At 40.8% G+C, this 25,104-nt stretch overlaps 1 protein-coding gene across 3 annotated transcripts in view; it reads left to right on the forward strand.

The window, feature by feature from the left end:
- The window catches only part of ITPR2 (inositol 1,4,5-trisphosphate receptor type 2), a 267,849-nt gene that overhangs the window by 176,722 nt on the left and 66,023 nt on the right, over positions 1 to 25,104 (forward strand). For all 3 annotated transcript variants that reach the window (XM_039379969.1, XM_027711719.2, XM_027711720.2), the window contains 8 exons: positions 9,754 to 9,862; positions 11,516 to 11,703; positions 14,661 to 14,844; positions 15,424 to 15,680; positions 16,609 to 16,809; positions 19,049 to 19,159; positions 23,461 to 23,556; positions 24,190 to 24,309. In XM_039379969.1, coding sequence (XP_039235903.1) covers positions 9,754 to 9,862; positions 11,516 to 11,703; positions 14,661 to 14,844; positions 15,424 to 15,680; positions 16,609 to 16,809; positions 19,049 to 19,159; positions 23,461 to 23,556; positions 24,190 to 24,309 — 1,266 coding nt within the window. The remainder of the gene's footprint in view (positions 1 to 9,753; positions 9,863 to 11,515; positions 11,704 to 14,660; positions 14,845 to 15,423; positions 15,681 to 16,608; positions 16,810 to 19,048; positions 19,160 to 23,460; positions 23,557 to 24,189; positions 24,310 to 25,104) is intronic.

Here is a 25,104-nt window from a genome sequence, read left to right on the forward strand (position 1 = left end):
CTTCAAAAATCAGAATGCCTGTCTGTCACTTGGAAGAGAAACTCTGTCATAAAAAGTTCAGATATGCCAGAAAAGACCAGCTCCAACACCAAGTCACTGCAGGTTTGTGAGTAAGGAAGTAAAAGCCAGGATAAACCCTGAATAACCTCGGAGAGGTGCTTATCCTGCTCACTTATTAATGACATTACTGGGACTTGAGATAGCTTGGCCTAACACAGGGTCTGAATCAGGAGACCTGATTCCTCATGCCTGGGGAATGAACCTGCCAAGTGCCTTCTTTCCAGCCTCCTGAGGAATTCAGCGCAGGGGTTATCATAGAGCCCAACTCTGTGTGTCAACACAGCCTTTGCCAGGGCAGAAACAGAGCTCAGATCTTCAGTGATGATGTTTTAGTCATAAGATTATCCATTTCTTATACTTTATCGAGGGGTCCTTTCCTTTTAGTGTGACCTTACCTCGTAATCCTGTATTGCCATTAATTCTGAGTTACTTGGGGGTGGATTTGGTGCTTGAGGAAGAGGGGATGTGGCTCTTTGTGGTGACAGCCAAGTGTCAGCAACTCTGTCCTTGCTGAGAGTCAGCAGCAAGGATCTGAGCTCCTCTTGGCATGCACTATCAACAAATCTGCTGGAGGAGGTTGCTTAATATGTAGTTGATATTTACCACCTCTGGCAGTCGAAGTCAAATCAGGCTCCTAGAAATCATGAAACTACTTGGGTTTGGTTTCCTAATGATCAAAACCCCATCCACATATTTTAGTGGGGTTTAATTCTTTTTGTTTTATTTTTCCTGGCTTTCTGGCTCTGGCTACACAGATTTCACATTTCCAAGTACTATTCCCAGGACCAGAAGCGCTAGAAATTAGCAGGGGTCGGGGTGGTTTTTGTTTTGGACTATTTTTTTTCAATGTAAACTGGAATTCTCATACAAGCACAGAACTCTAGGTGCTGAACTTAAAGTGCCAGCTATCATGAAAAGGATTACACAGTTGGGAGAGTTGACATGAATAGAAAATTCCCAATCAAGTTTACTGGAAATTTATTTGAACTACTGTTTTTTAAAACAGGGGAACATGAATTATAAATATCTTCAAATTATACCTGTCAAAATGGATAGCTGATAAAGCACCAGACTTGTGGTGTTGTCTAACTTTGCTCTACTTTTCTGTTAGTCTGAAACGCCACCTAATTTCATAGATACAGTGAAATCAGTGCGGCAGCTGGCTGTGCTCCAGGTGGGAATTGTTCTCCTCTGCTGAGAATTGGAGAAGGATGCAGCATTTTCTTTGCAGCATCCCTTCAGAGCAAAGGGACAATCTACCTGTCACTGCAGTTACCACTTAGGACATCTTGTGCTGTATCCTGACCCCATCCAGGCTGGTTTTTGGAGCTGATTTGTGCTCATTTTCCAGTGAGGTAGATGCTAAGACTATGTTTCCATATACGTAAATATATGTCTAAATATTGCTGCTGCCCTGAACTGCCACAGGATTGGCTTCCTTTCGCCGTTCCTGTTTTTTCCTTAATGCCTGAAGTCTGAGAAATCAGCAATAATTTGGTGTCTGTTTCCATCTAAGAATGCAAGAGGTGTTGCTCAGAACCATGAGGTGTGGTGGTCATTTTGTCAGGCTGGTTTTTGAGGCATTCTGGATACAGGGTTGCTGATCACTGTCAAAAGCACATCTGTAAATCATGGAAGGATGGGATCTGGCAGGTCTGTGTGTGGAATATCCGTGTACTGAATATGATGGTGTTTCAGGCAGGAATGAGTGGCATTAGAGGAAAAATGGTTGGCTTTGATGAGGTCTTGGGCCAGGTTGGATGGGACTGGGAGCAACCTGGGACAGTGGAAAGTGTCCGTGCCCATGGCAGGGGGTTGGAACAAGATGAACTTTAAGATCCCTTCCAACTCAAACCATTCTACAGTTCTATGTTTCTGTTATCTTTAGTAGTAGACAAGGGTGAAGAAATCAGTGAAAAAATTGAGAAATCAGTGGAGCTGGTGGTGGGTAAAAATGAGCAGGTGAAAACTGAAATAGATAAGTGCCTCCTGAGCCATTTTGAAAGCCCTGAGCCAAGCGATGAAGATCCTGGCACATCTAATTCCAAACAGGACAGGCACTACATCTGCAGTTCCTCCCTTAGCTAGTAAATCAGATATCTGTAATGCTTTGGCTTCGAAGTTCACCATAACAGCAGCACAGTGAAAGAGAATAATGTCATGAAACTGCTATTTGGCCACTTGTGCTATTTTCCCCAGCTACCTGTTTCAAATTGCTCATAAAACACCAAAGCCCAGTAGTGCTCATAAGTATTCATCTGGAAATTAAGTGTCTATTTCAGTAAATATCCACGTTAGGGCACTTACGGGTAAATCTTTTCCTTGCAGAGCACGAGGAGTTCCACACAGAAATCCTGTTAACAAATAATAGGATTTGTGTGCATAACCCCCTGTGCATCACTTTGAAAGTTTACCCCCTGCAGCATAAGGGTTAGATAATTTTAGTCTTTGAAAATTATGCTTTTCAGATCTAGTCTTTTCCTCCAGTATGTTATTGATGGTGCAGTCATAAATGCTTCTGAATAATCGTGATCAAATCTTACATTGTTTTCTTTCAGTGGTGGAGAACTTGGGTTATTGTGTTTCTCGGTGCTTTGTCTTGTACCGGGGGAAGAAGTTGCAAGGGAAAAATTACATAGGCGCAAACATGACCTGTTTTGTAAGTGCACAATTTATCACTATAGATGGAAACCCTGTCACCCAATGAGTAACAGCACAAATGACAGATATAAACAATAATATTTGCCCACAGCAAAGCACTGCTCACTCTCTATATAAACGCATATGTATGTAGAGATCTTATGTTTGGACAAAGAAATGGACATTTGACAGCTACTAATATTTTATGACCCAGTAGAAAAAAATTATACAATTACGAAATGAAACTGTAAGTTAAAAATGTTTTCTTCTCAGGCTAAATCTGAATGCCCCAATGCTGAGGCTTTCACTAATCCAAATAATTTTTCTCTCCTGCTGTATTTTTAGTGGAGACACTTTTTAGAGATACTGCCAAAAATCCCCTTACTTTTAATATGACATTTTCCTCAGTTTCTTCAGGGTGCAAAATTGGCCAGTCACCAGGCAAAACCTGGTTTTCTTGCAATGTATGCAGTATCCTTTTCACTATCCATACTGAAAATAGACTGGCAATAACATTTGTTTTGAAATATTTTGGCACTTAGGCTTCCAGCTTTCTATGGAACCTGGAACTGCAAAGGAAAGAAGAATTAAAAGACTGCAAAAAAAAATTAGCAACTCTTTTAAATCACTGTAGTTTGGTTTTAGAGAAGGTCACGCTTGTGTTTTTTTACCTGAATTTCTGCACTAGCTACAACCTTGAGTTTATCAGTATTTGTGATTTAGGCAGTTTGTATGGAGACAAGTGGGATTACTCCCAGTTTTTGTGTAGGATTGAACAATGGCACATTTTAAATGTGGGGTGTCTCTGCCTAATGAGAGACAGATGAGAGGTGTGGGTGGCCGGTTCTGCTCTCCAAGGAGAACTGTGTCATGAAGTCTGGTGCATATTTTGGGTTAGCTTTTTTTCTTTTCAGACTCGGATAAAAAACTTTTGCCTGGCAAAGTGCGTGTCTGCTCCTTCTCCTACTGAAATTGCTGGCAAATCTCTCGTTGATTTTAGTGGAAGCAGAGCTGGACACCAGCTGGACCCAACCTCATATTTAAAAGTGCTTTTTCCCTGGGGTGCCCCAGCATGCAAATAACTCTGCTGTTGGGTGTCATGTTTTATTGGTGAAAATATATCACTTTCAACTATCAGTTGGCTATGAAAACATCTTGTTGCAAAAAAAGATCAAAAGCAAGGAAAAAAGCTCACTCTGTGTAAAAACAAACAAACAACTCCCCAAAACAAACAACTTCCCCCAATTCGTGAGCCCCCCTGGAAGTTGCTGGCATCATGAAAACAGAAATTTTCCATTTTCTGGACATAATAGGAGTCAGGGCTCCGGGACTCTCTTCCAAGCTCGTGCTTGTGCAACACCATGCGTGTGGTAGCTGTGGCCTCAGTTGATCCCTCTTGGAAATGAGGAGATGTCTGTGTCATCTTACATTTCAAGAGCAGGTTGAATCATAATTTAAAGGGTTATAAAACTTCCATGCGTGGTATCTTCACAGAAGCCACTTGCACAAAATTACTTCTCCTGCTGTGTTTTGTGTCCAAGAGAAATAAGGGAACAAAATAGTTTGAAAATGGGTGAAAAGCAACAACAACAACAAAAAATCATCCCGAAGCAGGCACTCAGACCAAGCAGTATAGGAATTTCATTTATAAATTATGAGAAGAAAATGTAGAGGGAGGAGTTTTTTAAACAGCCTTCATAGAAAGCCAGGCTTCTAACCTCATCTATATTTACTACAGGAAAAGGTGGCATGATGTCTCCATAGATTATGTGAGATGACATATTTTTGTCACCCAGCTTGTTCTCCTAATGTAGGCCACAAGATCTTCAAATAGTTTCTGTCTGAGAAGCCACCTAGTCGTGGTTTAGTAACTGCCAGCAGTACAGACTATCACACCTCTTCTTAAGCTGTTCCAATAGCTAAATGCCATTACTGTTATATAAAATAAAAATAAAATTCATAACCCACAAACTGAATAACCCAGCTGCCTCTACTTCTTTTCTAGCTGAATTCCTCCATCTTCAGCTTCTCACCAGCATGTCTTGCACCTTTTATCTTTAGACTGAAGTCATCCATTGTCAGATTTCTTGTGTAGATAGTCAGAAACAGAGTTCATGCTTAGCCTGACTAGCTCAGTAGATAGAAAGCCTTGAATTTCTGATGAGAAGGCATGTTTTGTTCCCTAATCACTCTCATGGAGCTTCTCCAAGCCTAGTCCAATTTGTCAGCATACTTCTTGAGTTGTGGACACCAACTTGTGGTGTGATATTCCTGCAGTAATGTGCCCCTGCGTGTGGAGAAGTAAAATAGTCTCACAAATCCTACATAACTGCTCTTGTTCTCATTCACAGAATCGTGGGATTTTGGGAGTTGTCTTTCTTTTTTTGCTCCAAGTCCTTTCATTCTTCCCCAAAGTCATGGCCTCCTAGAACAGAATCCTGCATTTTTTGGTGTTCTGCATTTTATTGTTATTAAGACATACAGGGGTTTGGACATGATGAGGCTCATTTTGTTTGCATCTAGTCAGTATAATGAATGATGCCTAAATTGTTACCAGTGACTTGACCTCAGCACCCCATTCCCCCCCCTTTTTTTGGTGTCCTTTCTAAACACTATTAATAATTATTTTCTGTATTCTTTTATTTCATTGGAAAAAACCCCAGGCAGACAATAAATACTTTGTGAGGTTGCCTATTAGAAGCCTATGCACTTGTTTATGATTTCTTGCTTTAAATTGCACACTAAATTCTGTCAATCTTTTACTTGTTAAGCCATTTGATAACTATCCTTGTGGGCTTACTTAATCAAAAATTTTGCCTGACAGGATTATGTCACACTGCACAGTTTATCAAACTTTACCAGAATGATATTTTCATTATTAGCAAAAGCAGAAGATAATCTTCAGAAGTTTCAGAAGGTCTGTTTTTGTAAACCTGTATTGAGGCAATTATTGCAACATGATGCCAGTATTAAAACTGCCATCAGTTTATAGGAGCTTCCTTTAATTTTCTGTTAATGGAATGCAAAATTAGCCATTTGTTTTCCCCAGAGTTCATATCAAACTCACTGCAGAGGGTTGGATATCAGTAAGAAGTGTAAAAAGTACTCCCATGCACTTTTAGAAAAGTAGCATTGCACGTGAGATTTCTCCCAGTTCTCTGCCATTTTGTATCTGTTCCATGCTTTCTGAAAATCTGTATTAGTAGACCAGAGATCCCCGACAGTTCCTCTTTTATATGTGGCTGCAAATTATCTGCATGTAAAGATTTAACATGCCTAATCTTCATGTATCTTCCTGAATTTATACTGAAATACACTCACAACATCATCCATTGTATCACAGAAATGCCTGTTGGATGTGGCTGCCTTTTCTGTGTTATCACTGGTAATCTGAACATTTCATTATTTTCATGTAGAGTGAGAACCAGAAGAGATCACCAGATCCTCTAGTTCAGCCTTCAGAACATCATAAATAGAATTCCAATTCCTTAAGAAGAGTGCAGAATTATTTAAGAGAACAGATAATTTTTGGCAGTGTAATACAGTGAGCTAGTGCTGATGCAGGTATCCACAATAAGCCTTAGGTATCTCTCTCAGCCATTCCTTCCTGGCACATCCCATCCTTATGTGGAACCAACCTTTTGCAGGCTCAGAGAAGTAAAGTGAACAAACCATTGTATTAAGGCATTTAAATCAAGTTTAGAGACCAATGAGTAAAATAAAATACGAACTGAGAAAACATAATTTGTTTGTGTGTACGTGTTCCTATTGGAATAATTATTCCCTATTGGAAACTTTTGTCTGTCAATCCCTAGCTATTTAAAACTGCAACAACAATATCCAGTTGTTGCTTTCTTGTGCCCTCAGTCTTTACCCTAGCTTTTGTTAGGGACAATGCAGTGGTATTCATCAGTAACAATAAGACTGTTATGTTTCATTGTGTTTTTTCCCAAAGCTATACAATGTTCTAGCCATTATAGAAGGCTTGCAGTCAGCTGAGTGATGTTTACATACCACTTCCATACCCTAATAAGAGGTATAAAAGAAAGTGTATTGTAGCCAGCAGGGGGGGGATTCAGCTTGGAAGGCTGAGACTTCTGCCACGCGTGGAAACGTAGTGGGGGAAGACAGCACTGCCCTGCCCAGTGTGCTTTTATTTCTGGCCTCTGCTTTAGTAACATGGTTATCAATAATCGCTGCTGCAAACTGCTTATTCATGCTGCTACTGGGATCATTTGCTTTTGGGCAATATTAATTTTGTGGCTAGGCTAAGTTCACAAGGACATGAATGGCGTGGCTGTCTCGCTCGCCCTGGCAGCAGTTTGTCTCGTCCGCATGATAGGCTCTTCTAGATGCGTTTTTTGGCATTCCCATAAAAGCATACCCAGACACCTATTCCAGCAGGATCAGCACTTTTGTGGGAAGCAGGGTCTTTCCATCTTTTTCTAGCATGGTACCTCACACGGTCGCACACAGGAGGTGACGGGTGCTGCTGAGATACATTCCTGGAGCATTTTTTCTGTGCATTTCTCAGCCCCGGGTTGCGTTGCTGGTCTTTTCTGCTCTTTGTAGTGGCAGCTGATTTCACAAGGCTCATGGAAGTCATATAGTCATCACAAAGGGGAGAAAGATTCCGAGTTTGCAAGTGTGTGGGCTGAGCCTGAGGGCGCATCTTTGGCACAGCTGTCAGCCAAAGCAGAGGTGCCACCACATCTCTGCTTTGCAAGCACGGCGTCCTTGACTCTTGACACTTTGGCTTCTGGAACTGTGACTGTTGTCTGAGTTTATGGGAGGTTGAGAGAAGGAGTGAGAGAGAGCAGGAATCCTAATAATTAGGGCTTGCTTCTTGGAACAAGTCTGTGCCTTAGTTTGGTAATAGGGGAAGCAGGATTCCCCTTCCCATTGCAGATGGAAAAACATCTTCATATTCCTGCTCCTCTTGATGTCTCTGAAGGTAATGAGGCAGTAAGAGCTGAGATGTGCTCAGTTACTCGCTTCCAAGCAATCAGACCCCAGTGCTAAATCATTCAGTTTATTAGTCAAAAGCTTTTTTGTGGTCTTAAACTCTCTTCTGGATAAAATAAAGGCTGTTTTGATTGAAAAATAAAAGCTTGTGACCACAGGTAGTATTCTTAACTATATATAGATGGCTTTTGGTGTTTCTTCCCATGACTGCACTGTGACTGTTTCTATAATTTACCATTAGTCATCCACAGACTGCAAAGATTGCTCGTTGAGCATGTTGACTCAAACTGAGTGGCTGATCAGGTGGTATGGCAAATGCCAGCCTTTCTGATGAAAAGATCTTGTCTCAAGGCAGTACCCATTCTGGATCAGGCCCTAGTCTGGACTTAGAAAGGGTTTTTGCTCTGTGATTCCATTTGTGTGATACAGTTTTATAATTCTGGATATATGCAGCTGAGAAAGCTTGAAAAGGGACTTTATCCTGCTTCTTAGTCCACGTTTATTGGTTCCAGTGGGAACTTTTTTCCCCTTAATAATACATTGGTCTTCTTCAGGACACAAGGAAAATGAGGTTCACTGTCCTGTAAGACGCTGGATTTTGGTCACAGCTGGAGACAGGATGTTGAGCAGGAGGAGCTGGTGCTCTTTGCAATGTCAAAATTGCTTATGAGCTTGGTTAGCCTACCCTGTCCACGCATGCAGGGTTAAACCCCACCATAAACCAGGCTGGGAAGGAATCTGTCTCTGTGTGAGCTCCTCAGAGACTTCTGAATCCTCGCCTCCCTCTGTAGTGTAGAGCACACTGGCTAAAGCTCACCTGGAAATCCACCTAATAAATTCCCTGGCACTGCACTACAGATGTGTAGGTGACACTTCTTATTTTTCTTGCAGCCCATTGTATTTATAGCTTTTGATATTTTAACATAGACCTTGTACTTTTCTTAGCTGTTTGAGGGAAATCTGTACAGACTATTAACAAATTAAAACATCACATTGTGAGAACTAGGAAGGAATGACTGGTTTGTGTTGTCAGGTGACACACAAAATCCTGCATTTTGGCACTTGTTTGAGGTAGACAAACCCATTGTCTTTGAGGTCAGTGAAGCAGTGAAGCACCACTGGGGCTCTTGGAAATACTGTTAAGTTAACAGAGAAGTGGGAGTGCTTCTGGTGCACATGTTTTTTACATCTTTTTCTTTCATTAAAACCACTAGTTTAGTAAAAGTAAGGAAAAAGTTGTTCCATTTTACTGCCAAGCTGTTCAAATTACCAACTTCTGTGGTGATCATTGGAGGCCTTGTGTGCTCTTTTCTGTATAAAATCTTAGGTTACAGATATGCCTACAGTTGTTGTGTCACCTCCTGCCTCTGTAAAGCTGAGTGTTGACTGAAGGTGTTCCCAAGAGACTGAAGGCAAAATAAAAATGCCAAGTAATTGGTACCCCTGACTCTTATGTTCTGCAACACAAGACATGTTGGATTAAGTGAAATGAAAGGGAAGATCTTCAGAGAGCTGCATGCAAATTTTGACTGGTTGTGGGTTTGGAAGTCAAGGAACAAGGAAATACAGAGAATGCTTTTTAAACTGTTCTATCAAATGTCACATATCTGTTTAAATATTTCATGTGATGTGGCTTCTTTCAGACAATCAGCTGGATTATCTGAGATCAGAGAAAAGGGAGTGATACTACTCAGCTGCAGAAAATAGGAAGAAAGTACTGCCATGGCAGCATAGGGCATAGACACAATGACTGGAGAGTGTTGGCTATTTATGGAACTTGTTTCAATATACACATCTTACAGATAGCCAGTCAGAATTGTTGAGGTTGAGGTATTTTATTTGTAATCTATAAGTTTAAAAGAAATGTAAAATAAAAGTTTATACAACACTATTTTAGAATTCTTCCCATGGGATTTGTTAGGTAAGACCATTAGATGTTTGTTTTCTGGACAAATTTACTATTTGTGTGCTTCCTAATTATAATGGAAAGACCTAATAAATTATGTATCTATGTTAAACAGCTTGCTTTTCAAACAAAGGAAATTGACCACAACTCTCATTTCTTCTATTTTTATCTTTCTCTTAAAGGGCAACACTTTAAGGAAAATACTCCTGTATCGCTACTTTAAAGGGGAATATGGAAGTGGTATGAATGGGCCCCTGTCTGCCAGCTACAGCAAAACTGCACAAGTGGGAGGTAAATCAACACAGATCATTTCAAGAGAACAAAATTAGCAGCATCATTTTTTTCTAATAGGCACATTGGAAGTGCTCCAGTGATTCAGTTGGTAAATAAATACAAATGTGTTCTATGATCAGTTAGAAGAGAGGTAGTAGCAGACTTTTTCTATTTTTAAGTTACATGCACTTGTCTCAGATGGCTCCTGTGCATTTCATAGAATCACAGAATATGCTGAGGTGGGAGGGACCCACAAGGATCACAGGACGTTTGGAGGTACCAAAGTAGATACCAGTAAATCACCATTCAGAAATTCAGCAAAGCACAAAACATTTGAATAAAGATGTTGCTGTTTCTGGAAGCTTAACATTTTTTTTTACAATTCTAGACCCTTTATTGATATATGAAAGAAAAAGGTATAAGGAAAAGCTTCTTGCAAAAACACTGGCTGGACAATGGAACAGATCTCCCTGAGAAGCTGTAGGATGTGTCAGTTCTTGTTACAACTGGACAAGACTCTGATGAACCTGCTCTAATTACCTTGAGCAGGAAGTTTGAGCAGATGGTCTCTGTAGGGCCATTATAACCTAATTTTTTTGCATTGTTGTTATAGAAACCACAGGAAGATACTATAGGATGGTTTCTAAGAAAACCCAAAATAATGCATGTCATGGGAAAAGAGACAGAAGTTGGGTACAGAGCCAGGTCAAAATACTTGTCATTGCATTTTCAGCATATATTAAAGGCATACCCAGATTTGTGGGCATTTCCAAATGTTACCTAACTGTTCCTCCGTGGCTGTTTCAGTGTAGACACTGTAAGTGTTTAGTTTTGATATCCTGCACACCAAATTTTGCTCCCTAACAAACAGGAGAGTAAAGATTTACTTGATTTACTTTTTTTTTTTTTTTTTAGTTCTGTCTTTAAAAGTTGTGTGTATGGCTTCATCACAAACAAAACCTACACGATTTTAATCAGATTAATCAAAATAGTACTGACTGATTAAAGCAGTACTGTATTTTTCCTAATGAGGTGGACACAGTTATATCTTTATAGAAGGAAGTATAGCAGGAAAGATGATAATCTGTGATAATAAAAGATGGTTGATTTAATGAGCTAATGCAATTCAGCAAGATTTCTTCAACCCACTCCTTTACTTTGGATTAACTCAGGTCTCTGTTCTTAAAGAACGTCATCATGACGTTAATGATTTAGGAGTTTTGTTGGCAGCAGCACTTGGCTAGAAGGTCATACCCATAACCAGAGTGGATTTAGCAGGACACAATCTTTGTGTAGATTAGGTCTGAGATGGAAGAGCAGATTTAAAAGTGGTCTCAGAGCACTGCCCATACTCACAGTTGGGTATGTGCAGCAGTGGAATTAAAAAAGGGCTTTGGTGAACAAAATGGTGTCATTTCCAACTTCCTTATTGTCTGAATATCATGAAAGAACAATGGTTTGGGGACTTGTTTTATTGCTTATTCTTAGAGCCCAACATTGCAGTTTCATACAAAAATCTTCGATTTTTTATCAGGGGGAATTTTACCTGAAAGAGAATTTCAAAATGAAATTTATGACATTGCTATTGTGTGCATTATTACTACTAATAGATACCCTTCCATATCCATGTGTGAAACCATCATGAATGGGATGTCTTTGTCTAATTTGCAGGTGGATTTTCGGGACAAGACTCGGATAAATCTGGGGTGACCATGTTTGATATTCAGTGCCTTCTGGATAAAGAAGGTGCCTCGGAACTGGTTATAGATGTCATAGTAAACACCAGGAATGACAGGATTTTCTCAGAAGGCATTTTGCTTGGCATTGCGTTGCTTGAAGGTGGAAATACGCAAACACAGGTACTTATTTAATATCCTTATTCACATATTGATTTTCAGAAGCACGTAGCCTGGAGACAAATAGAAAGAACCTTTCTGCTGTGAGTTCTGTGAAAAGTTTGTCACTGTAATACAAAGGTAAATATGCCCTATTGCTATGCAATATCTCATAGTGTAGACTCTTCAACAGAAGAAAATGTTTTTCAGCTGTCCCTTTCTGTGTGCTTCTTTTAATCTGGTCTTTGCCATGTAAGCATTGCCTCAATTTATTTTATATCACTCTTTGTAAAATTAAAAATAACACTGCTTTTAAGTATGTAATGGCAATAAAAATATTTTCTGGAAACCTTCAGGGACATTTATCAAAATCTCCAAAGAGAGCAAAACTGGTCATTTGAGAAAAGCGGTATCCTATTCCATAGAAAAAAACTGCTTTCAACTATGGATTCTTGTTTTTTGTGAATTGTGTCCCTGTCATGGTTTGAGATAGCCCCAAAATCTAATTCCCTAGTCTAAGCCCCCTCCCACATCTCAACTCAATGTGAGATGGGTTTTTCCAGACAAAATACACCAGACTCCAAATGGGGGAAAGGGAATATATTACAACGGCTGTACAAATAAATATTATAACACATTATACACACGATCACAACTATCTCTACCATGACATATAGTATTTACAATGGATCAGGTCTCCTCTCCCCTCCAAATAAAAGTCCAGGAGGGAAAGAAGGACAGATCCCTTCCACATTTAGGGCAGCAGCTCCTCTTCTGCCTTCCATGCAGCAGTTGCAACTGGATAGTTGTAGCTGGATCTCTTTTCAATACACACGAGGGGGTCTCCAAGCCCCTCGGCTTTCCTTCGGTCCAAGCGAAGGTCTCACCTGTGGACTGCCAGCAGGGACAAGACTCGCATCACCACAGGTATATCACGAAATGCAGGGGCATCTTCGTGAAAGTCCCTTCCTCAGGGGTTCACCCCTGAGTCAGAACATCTTGGGCAGCATTCAGTTGCAAGCCTTTGCCTCAAGAGTTCTACCAGAGCTCCTGTGCTCCGTCTCAGGCTGCCAGGCTTGTCAGCAGCAGTGGGGGTGCCAAGGTCAACTCCCCCTGCATTCCTCTCTGTCCCGGTCCAGCTTCAGGATGCTTTTGAGCTTCTCAGCTCCTCTCTCTCCGGTGCTGCATGTCTAAAACGCCTCTCCTAAATAGGAGTCCATCTCCCTCTTTTTCTCAGAGGGGTCTCAAAGGAGTTTGGGGGGTCTGGTTCAGTTCTTACCCCAAACTCTGTCTCTCTGCTGCTAGCTCTCTTTCTTCGGACAACACTGTGTCTCTCTGGCTTGGCTGTAATGCCTCTGCCGCATCTTATCTTTTCTGGCTCTCTGCCACCGCTCCGGTCAGTGCTGGCTGCTGCTACTCCGGCCGCTGCCCAGGGTGGAGAAAAACATCTCCCAGCATAACTACAGACACTTAGCTCAGCTTTATGCTGCTCCAGGTCCCTGCAGTCCCCCCAGCCGGGGGCTGGAGGGGGTAGAGCCCTCCAAGGGGCTCCGAGCCCCTTCCTCGTGGCTCTACAACATGACCACCACTCCTTCTACTACCAAACTACAACTCTTCCCTTCCATTTGCTTGTGGTATGTTTACATTTCGCAGGAGCGCCCATTGGACAAAACTTCAAAACTTCCAGGGGTTTCCACCCCTTGGGGTTTTACCATTTTTCTTAGCCTCTGGGGGAAAACAAGGTCCAAACCACTACAGTCCCTCAACTCAACTTTCGCCAAATAAGATGATTGAAGAAAGAGAGAGAATTGAGATGATGAAGGGCTGGGAGAATTGGGATTGTTCAGCCTGGAAAAGAAAAGGCTTTGGGGTGACCTTGGGGTGGGTGACTCTGGGGCCTTCCAGGACCTGAAGGGAGTCCTACAGGAAAGATGGAGAGAGACTATTTCCAAGGGCCTGGAGTGACAGAACAAGGGGCAATGGCTTCAAACTGTCAGAGAGCAGGTTTAGATGGGATATTAGGGAGAAATTCTTCCCTGTGAGGGTGGGGAGGCCCTGGCACAGGTTGCCCAGAGAAGCTGTGGCTGCCCCATCCCTGAAGTGTTCAAGGCCAGGTTGGATGGGGCTCTGAGCAACCTGGACTAGTGGAAGGTGTCCCTGCCCATGGCAGGGGGTTGAAACTGGATGGTCTTTAAGGTCCCTTCCAGCCCAAACCATTCCATGATTCTGTGATTATTTATCCTTGACCATGACCAGTAGAGTTATCAGAAGAGAGTTGCCATGAACCATTTCCTGCATTTCTCCATCTCTCATCATTGCCTGTGGGAGGAATCCCATTCTGTATCTTTATTCTGTAAAAAGATAATATGATCTGTGACCCTTATAGAATGTCCAGAAAATGATAAAGAAATGAGATTTTTTTTTCCAGCTTTCTAAAATGAATTGTTAGGGGCCGTAAAAAGCTTTTACTTTGGGAGACAGTTTGTAAAATGCTGCAAATGTTACTCAGACTGCTTGACTAAGGGACTGTAACCTAAAATATTAACTATTTAGTATTAAACTCTATGTGTAGCACAAAAAATTAATATAATCCAAGTTATAATATTACATCTTAGATGTTCCATGTTTCCTCTTGTTGCATAATAACAGTTACTTTTCACTGTTATTTGTAGATGGAATATTATTACTCTAGTGAGCTGCAGAGTGTCACAAAATAATTTAACTTCAAGTGTAATATTGTGACATTTTAAAGATTGCAAATAGCACTGTTCACTGTTTTACCCAAATTCTGAAACATTATCATCAATCTTTGTTACCAACCTTGCATATCACTTCGTGAAAGAACTGGTCAGACAGTGGCCAACATTTGTTTTGTATAAGTGAATTAATTACTCATCATTTGTTTTGCCAAAAAATGGTGTATTTTTGTATTTCTTCTTCCTTAGGAGATTGATATCTGAACTTTTTTTTTTTTTTTTCAGTATTCGACCTACCAGCAACTGAAGGAGCAAAAGAAGTCAGAGAAATTCTTTAAGGTGCTGTATGACCGCATGAAAGCTGCTCAGCAGGAGATCAGATCAACAGTGACAGTGAACACTATTGATCTGGGGAGCAAAAAGAAAGAGGATGACAGTGACCTCACCATATCTGTTCCCAAAAAGAGAGGTAAGGAGGCACTCCTGTGAAAGAGGGGAGAAGTGCATTTTATATTGGAACTGCACCACTGTGTTGAGATGATCAATAAGCCTCAATATTAACCATTGCTAATTTGCATCTTTTGTCTGCTTTCTCTGAATTATAGTCCACCCCAGGCTGGCTACAAGGAATTAGCTTTGATGGAATCAGTGAAGCTGTGCCAGTTTGCATCAATAAAAGATATAGAACCATATTTTTAGAGAAACAGAAGTAGAGGCTGCTGCTAATGGGGCTATTTCACAAGAGCAAGCACAGGAACTGATTTCCCACCCTGTGGTCTTTCCATTGTTCTCATCATTTATTGTATATGGGAGAGAAATAGTAGGGCTTTTTGTGTTAATGTTCTGTTTCACTCTGGTTTGTGGTTTATTTGGAACATGCTATCCCTGCATGAATGTTGCTTTGATATTCTTTGTAAGTTGCCTAGAGGTCTTCGAAAAGTTAGGCACCAACCAAGAAAAAGTTGCATTCATTATTATTGTTTTCTTATTGTTTAATCAAATGAGGAGAAAGAGTTTCAAAAATGAAGGAAAATCATCTTCTTTTCAGTTAAGGATTCAACCCTGCATCTGAAAGAGGGTATGAAAGGACAGTTAACAGAGGCATCTTCTGCAACATCCAAGGCTTACTCTGTGTATAGGAGAGAAATGGACCCAGAAATAGATCTCATGGGCTCAGGAACAGATGCTGCAAATGCAGAAGAGAAGTCCACAGAAGAAGCAATCATGAGCCCTGCCATTGCAATCATGCAGCCAATACTGAGATTTCTTCAGCTGCTGTGTGAGAACCACAACCGAGAGCTCCAGGTAAAGTGGTTTTGAGCTGAGCTGCAAATGAAGTATTTATAGGGACTGCAGCTTCAAAAGGGAAGAAAAAACACCCCTGTGCCTGGCTGCTGTTACAGGATAGGGCTGTCTAAAATGTTGTTCTTCTTTTGGTCCAAGGTTAAAATAACCCTTTTCAAGACCCACCTTAGTTGAGCTCATGTTTATGTCCTCAGAATTGCTTGGGGACTGCAGTGTAGCCACATGGAACTGAGAAGTGTCTGAGTGTCCCTGCTAGTCAGGTTTCTGTGCACAAATGGTGGATCACTTACCACGGACCTGAAGACCACAAGAACTTTCTGGGCAGTGTTTGGGAACTGCTCTGTTCCCAAGGTGTTATGATTGAAGGCTTTGAGATGTGTGTCCCTCCTATATCAGTTCTCTTGGTAGAAATTACTGTCCCCATAGCAACTTTTGCAAAATGAATTTTCTACAATTATTCCCAGTGTCCAGGAGCCTCCCTTAGAGCAGTTTTGGAGGTGGTTTGAGCTGAGCTGCAGTTCTGGGCTGGCACAGCCCAAGAGTGGCTGTGATGTGCTATGAGACCTGCTCAGCTGTGGGAATGAGCTTCCCAGAGCAGGAGTGTAATAGATGGGTGGGGGCAGGTGTGCAGGACATATATAAGACATTTAAGGCCAGTGCAGATGTTTGCAAAGCTCACTTTCGTAAGCTCTCTTTGCTCTGCTGTTTTAATCAGCTTTTAATTTCTCACCTGCTGCACTGGGTCCTAATATATTTTCTGTAGTGTACTGTACTTCAGTACCTGATGTACAGTGGTTATAATTTGTATAAATTGTATATATAAATTGTACCTTTTCCTGGGAAAAAAGACTGTGTTTGACTTGTCTCTCTCTCTTTTTTTTTTTTTTTTTTTTTTTTTTGGTGTGTATTCATTTTCTCCATCCACCAGAATTTTTTAAGACATCAAAACAATAAAACAAATTACAACCTCGTTTGTGAGACCCTTCAGTTTCTGGACTGCATCTGTGGAAGCACAACAGGTGGGCTGGGCTTGTTGGGGCTTTACATCAATGAGAGGAATGTGGCTCTTGTCAACCAGACACTGGAAAGCCTTACTGAGTATTGCCAAGGTCCATGCCATGAAAACCAGGTAGGGCTCAAATAACTCCTGGATGCAGAAGAGTGTACCTGAATGTGTGGTGTCTGGGTGCTTGTCATAAATATTTCAGTGTTGCTAATAACATAAATTCACTTCCAACTGCTGTGACTGGGCTGAACACACAAGCTTTCATAAGGCCTGAGTGAACCTTTTAAGTCAGAACTCAAAACAGACTCTTCCTGTGGTATATCTGCTTCCATTGAGGATTACCAGTTCTTTTGGAGAGAGCTTAATGTTGTGTCTGTGGCTTAAACCTCACTTTGTGAGACTGGATTTGGAGTCACAGCTGTGGAAGTGCATTGCAAACACAGTCTTGTTTTCTTAATTTTCAAACATTTTGCCCTTACTGGTGTTTATATGGGTTGCTAACGTTTACTTTCCTTATTTCACATATCTGCCACAAAGTTTAGCTTCTCATCCTGCTATACTATCTAGCAGCATCTTTAATTATGATGTCAGTAGTGAAATGGATGAAACTAAAGACCAGGCTTCTGCTCATCTCTGCCTTGTTCACTCCAGTGCTTGAAGTCATAAAGGTGTGACTTTTGGTAATGGTCTCTTTAGTGCTGTGCTGAAGAAGTATGGAGATGTAAAGAATGTGGTTATATGCTGCCACATTTGATCTGAAGAGAACTGCAGTAAAGTTGTAACACTGGTTGAAATTGCAGAATTTTTACTATGGATTATCAATTGGAAAATTGCAGTGGGCAAATTACAGAAGCAATCTCTTCTTTACAGTAGGAGTAGCTGAAGAAATACATGCAATATTAATGCTTCTTCATTAATGTGCACAAATGAAATATAAATTGCTGCTACTGCCTTTGCTGGTAATCAACTGCCTTTACTTAATACTTTAAAAGCAAACAAACAAAAATCCTTTAGTGGACTGAATTTTGAACAGTCAGATTCGATCCACTTATGAAAGGGAAAAACAACTGTAAAAAAAGAATAGCTGCAGGACTGGAGATGAAAAAAAAACCTGTTACAAGTTAACATGTTCTCCAACAAATTTACTTAAGGAGCACTGGAGGAACACTGATAGTGGAAGGGAATGATTAGTTACCCTTCATTACTTAGACCTACCTGCTGGAAGTCACTCAGGATTTGAGTTATGCTTGTTCACACCAACTACAAGTCTAATTCAGTGTATTTCAGAGGCGAATGCTCAACACTCTCATTTTCATTTTTTCCCTCTCTCTGTCTTCCTGGAAACCTTCTTCTTTCCTATTGTCCTTAAACCTGCTAGAAGGAAAAAGCACCACAGGCTTTTGTATAACTGACCCAACACCTAGAAGGTCCAGGACTCCAGCTGTAAAGGCATCTGTGAAGTACAGTTTTGAATTCCACATCCAGAATTCCATTTCTATCAAGAAAGATGGAGAGGGACTTTTTACAAGAGCATGTAGTGACAGGACAAGGAGGAATGGATTCAAACTGACAGGGAGTAGTTTTAGGTTAGACATTTGGAAAAAAATCCTTTCTGTGAGGGTGATGAGGCCCTGGCAGAGGTTTCCCAGAGAAGCTGTGGCTGCCCCATCCCTGGAAGTGTCCAAGGCCAGGCTGGATGGGGCTCTGAGCAACCTGGGCTAGTGGAAGGTGTCCCTGCCCACAGCAGGGGGTTGGAACTGGATTATCTTTAAGGTCCCTTCCAACCCAAACCATTCTATGATTTTGTGAAATGCCCTTCTATGCAGAACATATCCAGGTATATGGAGAGAACCTTAGTCTCTGCAAACAATTCATGCTGTAAGAGTGGTATTAGAACTGGTTGCTGACTGCAAATCAAGCATTTGGATGTGCAGATTTGGTTGTGTGTACAGCTGAGCATGTCTTTTATGTCCGAGTCTGGCACATGTGTTCAGCTGCATCTGGCAGTGCTCCTGCTCTCTGTAACTTGTACCACTTGGTGCCAAGCCCTGCATGATTTACTGGGTGCATATTTTAACCTGCACCACCACTATTCCAGTTGTGTGTTCCACTGCTGGCAGTGTTGGGGTCAGTTCTGTACTACACAAGCCTCCCCCAGCAGCTCTTGTGGCATGTTATTAGGATGCTCTGCTTTGGCTGAAAGGTTCACTGTTGTTGCAAGGTCTTTCAAGTTCTGCATCCTTCTTTTAAAAATTTGTTGATGTACATATTTCCTCCCTCCTGTTATCCTGTCTCCCTCTTTGTACCCCTCCTTCCCTCCCTCTCTCCTGCCCCTGCCCCATTCCCTTCTTTTTTTTTGCAGACATGCATAGCCACCCATGAGTCTAATGGGATTGATATTATAATTGCACTCATCTTGAATGACATAAACCCTCTTGGCAAATACTGCATGGACTTGGTGCTTCAGCTGAAGGTACAGTATATGTAAATTTGTTTATTTGAATTTGAGAATAGAAGATATACCTATGTGAGAGCTGTAGGCAACCTGACATTTACTTAATCTTACCGTAGCATAGTATACTCAGCAGCCTTTGGAAAAAAAAATACATTGCAAATTAATTCAGCTCAGCTTCTGAGTCCTTATCAGACCCTCTACCACAGGCCTTTTGACCCACTGCTGTGTTTGGGAGTATGCCCTGAGCTCTTTTAAAAAAAAAAAATCCTATCAAACAGGCACGACATGAAAATTCTGTACTGTGGAAGTAAAATCTTGCTGGATTGGTATACGCAGCACTGAAGAGGCATGTAACAATTTTGGCATTCTCTCTGTATACTGAACTCTTAAAATTACTTGAGAAGGAGACGTTGTGAAAAAAGAATAATACTTCAGATGACCTTTAGTGTCAAATACAAGGTTCAAGTAAACTGTATTTTATTTCCCTTCTCAGTGTCCTCTGAGGGGAGACACAAAGTGTAGAGTGTGAGGGAAAAGACTAGAGCAGGAGGGCTTGTAATGTGATTTTGTTCTGTATTCTGTGGAGAGTTGGATAGGCTCTTAGATAAGTTTCTCCTGCCGTGCAGAGGGGAGCCCTGCAGCTGTACTGTCTGCCAAGTAGGGGAGAATTTGCCCAGGAGGAGCCCTGGGTTTTGCCTTTTCTTGCCTTCCAAATTAAGTCTTTCCATTGCAGATGGTCTGTTTCCTCCCCAAACTAGCAAATACTTTGTGGTAGCTGCATTGCATCATATTGGCAACATTATGGATGTCTAATAAAATAATCAATATAGCTATATATCCTGTACAATAAAACACTGAATCAACAGTGCTTTACATATGATTTTAATAACTGTAATTACATTTCTGAATGACAATGTAATTCAGGCCCCCCTCAAGCAAAACATTTAAGCAGACATTTAACTTTGAACATGCAGACAGTTCTTTTGAAGTCCAAATTTCAGGCTCTGTAAAGATCTAGCTGCATTCACTCCAGTGCCATTTTGATTTGCCATCATCATGAAGCTACCAAGTGCTTGTAGAACATCTTTTCTGTGTAGTAACCAAAAATGGAGTTCAGGGACATCACTGCAAGGATGGCTCTTTCATAGGAGACTTGTCTGTGCCTTACTCCAGTTACTTAAATAGCAAAAATTGTGCTGAATGACACCAGAGGTTCAAACTGTGAAAATGATTCTGATTTTACAGAATCACAGAGTCATTTGGCTTAGAAGGGACATCTTGAGGTCATCTTGTCCAACCTCCCTGCTCAAGCAGGGTCAGTTTAGAGCAGGTTTTCCAGGCCTGTGTCCAGTTGAATATCTCTCCAGCTGGAGACTCCACAACCCATGTGGGCAGCCTATTCCAGTGTGTGATCACTCTCACTGTATTTTCTTGTGTTTAGACAGAATTTCATGGGGGTTTTATTTTATCTCTTGCTCTCTCACTGGGCACCACTGAGATGGGTCTGGTTCCCTCTTCTACATTCCCTCCCATTAGGTATTTATGCATTGATAAGATCCCTCTAAGCCCTTTCTACTCGAGGCTGAACAGCTACACTCTCACTAACTCCTTATGTGAAAAAATGCTCCATTCCCTTAATCATCTTTAAGGCTTTTTGCTGGACTTGTTCCATTAAATCCATATCATCCTTATCCTGTGGAGTTCAGAACTGGACACATTGTTGGCCAGATGTGATTTTCTCAAGAAATTAGATCCAAATCAAGAAGTTGCTGGTTTTGATTTTGAGTGGCAACACACTGAAATAATAAAGCACTGAATTTACCAAGTAATGTTTAACGCTGACTCTCTGTCAGCGTTCATAGGCAACATTGAAGTTGCAAATGCATAAATTTTGCAGTGAAAATACAGAATTTGAAGTACATAGGCCCATATATTTACACATACAAACAAGCTCAGACACTGTTTCCAGGGAACGTTGTATGTTGAACTTATACACCCCCAACCAGAGCAAAGGCAATGCAGAATTAAATTTTCCCATCCCATCTTAGTTTAGCCTGTTTTGCACATAGTTTTTGATGTGGTATTTAATTGCATCTTCATGGGATTATATTTTCCAGTGGACACATTGAGTGAGCAGGGTAGACAGTATTCACTGATGCACAGATGGCCAGTGTTCCATTCTGCCTCTTTTTATTTTGAGTATGACACCCTGGCCTTCCTTATTTCAGTATGACCTCAATATCTGCCACTCTGTATAGTGACAAGATGAAGAGACATTGTCAGTCTAAGGGTAAACAGAGTCTAATACAAGTGTCTTCTTGTTTTTTCTCATAGCAACTTATTCTGGGGTATCTAGTTGCTTCACTCATTAATTTATTTTTTCCAACATTTTTATGAGGAGATGAGATGGCAACCCAGGTGAAATGAAGGCCAGAAGTGCTTTGGGCTGCACTGTTTATAGCATATAAAAACAGATTTTTCACAGTACCAGTGTGTTATGAAGAACGTTGTACTGTACTTTCCAAGCAATGGACCTCTTTTCCTCATTGATATCTGGGATTGGAAATCAGATCCTGGGGTCTCAAAGCGTGCAGAAAAGGAGGAATAAGTAGTCAAATGACCATCTCAGTGTCAAGTGATTTGAGAGAAAAATCCTGCAGGATGTGCCTGCCTGCTGTAATTCTAGGCCATGGCATTGTCACTTTTGCTGAGTCAGTAGCAAGAAGCTGGATGTTAACAGAAAGCCTTACCCATCCTCTGCCTTTCTTCATTTCGTGGAAGCTGCAGAAGGCTTCTCTTTGCCCCCAGCGTTGTCTGCACTGGGAAATAGCTTCCAAGTCCTCCTCACCCATAAGGGAGCAGACTGTTTCCTTCCCTTCCTTCTCGAGCTGTCTGGTACCTGTCATGTTCCCTTCCCTCCTCCTCAGTTTGAGATCCCACCAGTGCTACCACAAGTGACTTGGTCACCAAGACTGCAGCAGAAAAGAAACCATCCTGCTCTTCAGAGCAGCTTCCTGTTAGGAGTCTTAATCAAAATTCTGTCGTTTCCCTCCACATGGGCTTTGTGATTCTGTGCCCGCTAAGAAGAAACTCTGTGGGCTTTTATGTATGAAACCAGTGTGTTTCTGCAGTACAGTACTCAAATTGTAATTTACAAAGTGCTTATGAGTTGGACAAATTTGGCTGGGTTTCCCTGGGGATTACAACCTGTGTGATTGGTATGTTAGTGCTCCATGTTTTCATCTCTGCTGTCAAAATTTGGACATACAAAGGCTGCTTAAAACACAATTGCTTGAACATGTGGAGAACAACATCTTCCTTCTTGCCTCAGTCCCAAAAGCAGCTGAACCCTTTCCCTCTGAAACTGCCTGTGCTAATTGTCCCTTGCTGAGAGAAATTTCGGTTTTAATTGCTGATTTATGGCAATAAACAGCTGAGAATGAGGTTCTGTGGTGGGTTGGGAGTTTTCCTGGCCCCTACCTGTTACCTTGGGATTGCTGCCTGCTTCCAAGTGTTCCAACAGCTCAGTCTCTAATGGGGGATGACGATGGGATGCTGTGGCAGGTCAACCAAGGTAATCCTGCTCTGCCAGAAAGCAGTCAAACCTCCAAAACCACTCTTCCTCTCCTCTTCAAAACTGATTTAACTGGAAGACAGACAGGTCTCTGAAGTCTGAGGTACCACCAGACTACTGCTGCTAAAGCCCCTGCTGTTCAATCCTTAGGAGAGGTCTCGGTGAAAAGCAACCAGTTGACAAAGAGAAGGTTGTCTTTTTATGCTCCCCCGGGAATATTTGGTAGTGAAACAAAATTCCAGGAATGTATGAAGACAGTTTATTTTACAGCCCTTCAAATAATAACCAGTTGGACTTCTTAAAAAACCAAAGGGGAAGGAAACCTGCCTGATTGATGAAACCTTTTGTGTGATACATTTTGTAATTACCTCTGTTGATTCTTGTTTTAATAGAAAGCCAGGGCAAAAATTGCTAGGTGGGGAGTAAGGGGAGGAAATGGAATTTCATTTCTTGTGCACAGTCTACAGCAAGGCTCTATATTTAAGTCAAATATTTTTTGGTGTTTAAAATGCTTCTTCCAATATAGAGTGCAGGGTTAGTTAGTCTTACTAAATATCAGTCTTACTGATATTAAAATGGGAAAAAAAATGCTATTAAATATGTCAGTAAAATAAAAGATGCGAGTGGTTGAAAATCTTATCCACTAAAAAAAGTGGTTCTTGTAATCTCAAATAAAACAAATGCGAGGGTCATTAATCCATGAAAGAGATTTAAAATTTGCATTAACTTGGTTTTGTATCTCCAGAACAATGCCTCCAAGCTTTTGCTGGCTATTATGGAAAGCAGGCAAGACAGTGAGAATGCGGAAAGAATCCTTTTCAACATGAGACCAAGAGAACTGGTGAGAAAATGAATATTCTGAATATTCATAAATCTTTTGGCTGAAAAAAAAATCTGTCATTAGAACATTTTTTAAATGATCTGCATCTAAGCTGAAAAGTGTTGGCAGGGTATGGTGGCACAGTGTATCAGGATGGTACTAATTCACAACAAGTACTTTAAAAGGATCAAGCATGCATGATTTCAGTCTTTACGACTTCATTTTTTTATCCGTTCCAAGCACTTTTTCTATAATTGTTTCCTAACTAAGTTATCATACTCTGGTAGAGTGCCTCCAAGTACAGTTTGTCAGGCAGGGACTGGCTTGTACAGTTTGTGAAACAGTGTGTGTAGACGTAGAATATATATAATATATTTATGTTAAATACGTCTCATGGACAGAGAGAGTTACAAACATTTGGACAAATATACAAATATATACAAATGTACAAATACACTTGTGGCTGTATTTTGGAACAACCCTGATGTTTGTGCAGGTCTCCAGGAACTTTAAATGGGTTGGAAATCTGGAGAAATTGTTCCCAATCCAACTGGCTCTGTAACATCAGCAACTGAGAGATCTGTGTTTAAACACAGAGTTCTTTTTTCCTTTCTTCATTGATTTCATCTCCCCCTGCTTGGGTTTGTGTTTCAGGTGGATGTGATGAAGAATGCCTATAACCAAGGCCTCGACTGTGACCACGAGGAGGAGAACGGAGATGATGGCATCTCCCCAAAAGATGTTGGCCATAATATCTATATTTTGGCCCATCAGGTATGTTTTATTGGTTGTGTGACTGGTTCTAGAAAAGTGCTACGTGGTTAAACTCCATCTTGTCATGGGTGGAGTGATGCATTTCACTTGTAAGAAAGAAGTAACAATGGGCTTGTTGACATAAACCAGCAATTTAACAAAGTTAAACCTCCAGGAGTAACCTGGAGAGGTGTCCCTGCTCAAGGGAACATCCTGTGTGTCTTGGTACTCTGTGGGACTTGGTAGGCTCTATTTGTTTGAAATAACAGTGTAGAGAAAAGCAGTTACTGTCCATTTAGCTTTGTCTTCTTTTAACATTAACAGCTCATTTATATTAATCAGATCATAAATCATGTTATCATTACTGGTGTATTTTAAACAGTAGCTTCAGTTTTGATACCAAGTGAACTTGAATTAAGAAGATCCCTATTATTTTAGATTTAGTTTGGCAATAAGAATAATTGGGTCTTTTCACTGCTTCCTCCTTTAGAATTCCCTTCCTTCCACTACAGAATTATGCTGTAGTGCCCTCAAGCTTCTTCTGATCACTTTTGCTTCTCTGCTGGTAAAGGTAGAATGTACACTGAGGGTTCTTATTTAATGGGCTATTTATTCTTCAGAGCAGTTGGTGTCAAAAATAGTTTACCTTTCAATTATGTTAAGAGTATTGAAAAGATTTTTTTTAATTAAAAAACTAAAAACCACATATTTCTTGATTATATCGTAAATGACAGCATTTGGTATTTCATGTAAGGGCCAAATTTTTAAGAAGTGCTTTTACTAAGTACGAAGAAATCAACAGATGGGGATATAGGG

This window comes from Pipra filicauda, unplaced genomic scaffold (genome assembly GCF_003945595.2).
Source record: "Pipra filicauda isolate LSUMZ 115617 unplaced genomic scaffold, ASM394559v2 scaffold181_size1560634_pilon, whole genome shotgun sequence".
NCBI classification, from domain to species: Eukaryota; Metazoa; Chordata; class Aves; order Passeriformes; family Pipridae; genus Pipra; species Pipra filicauda.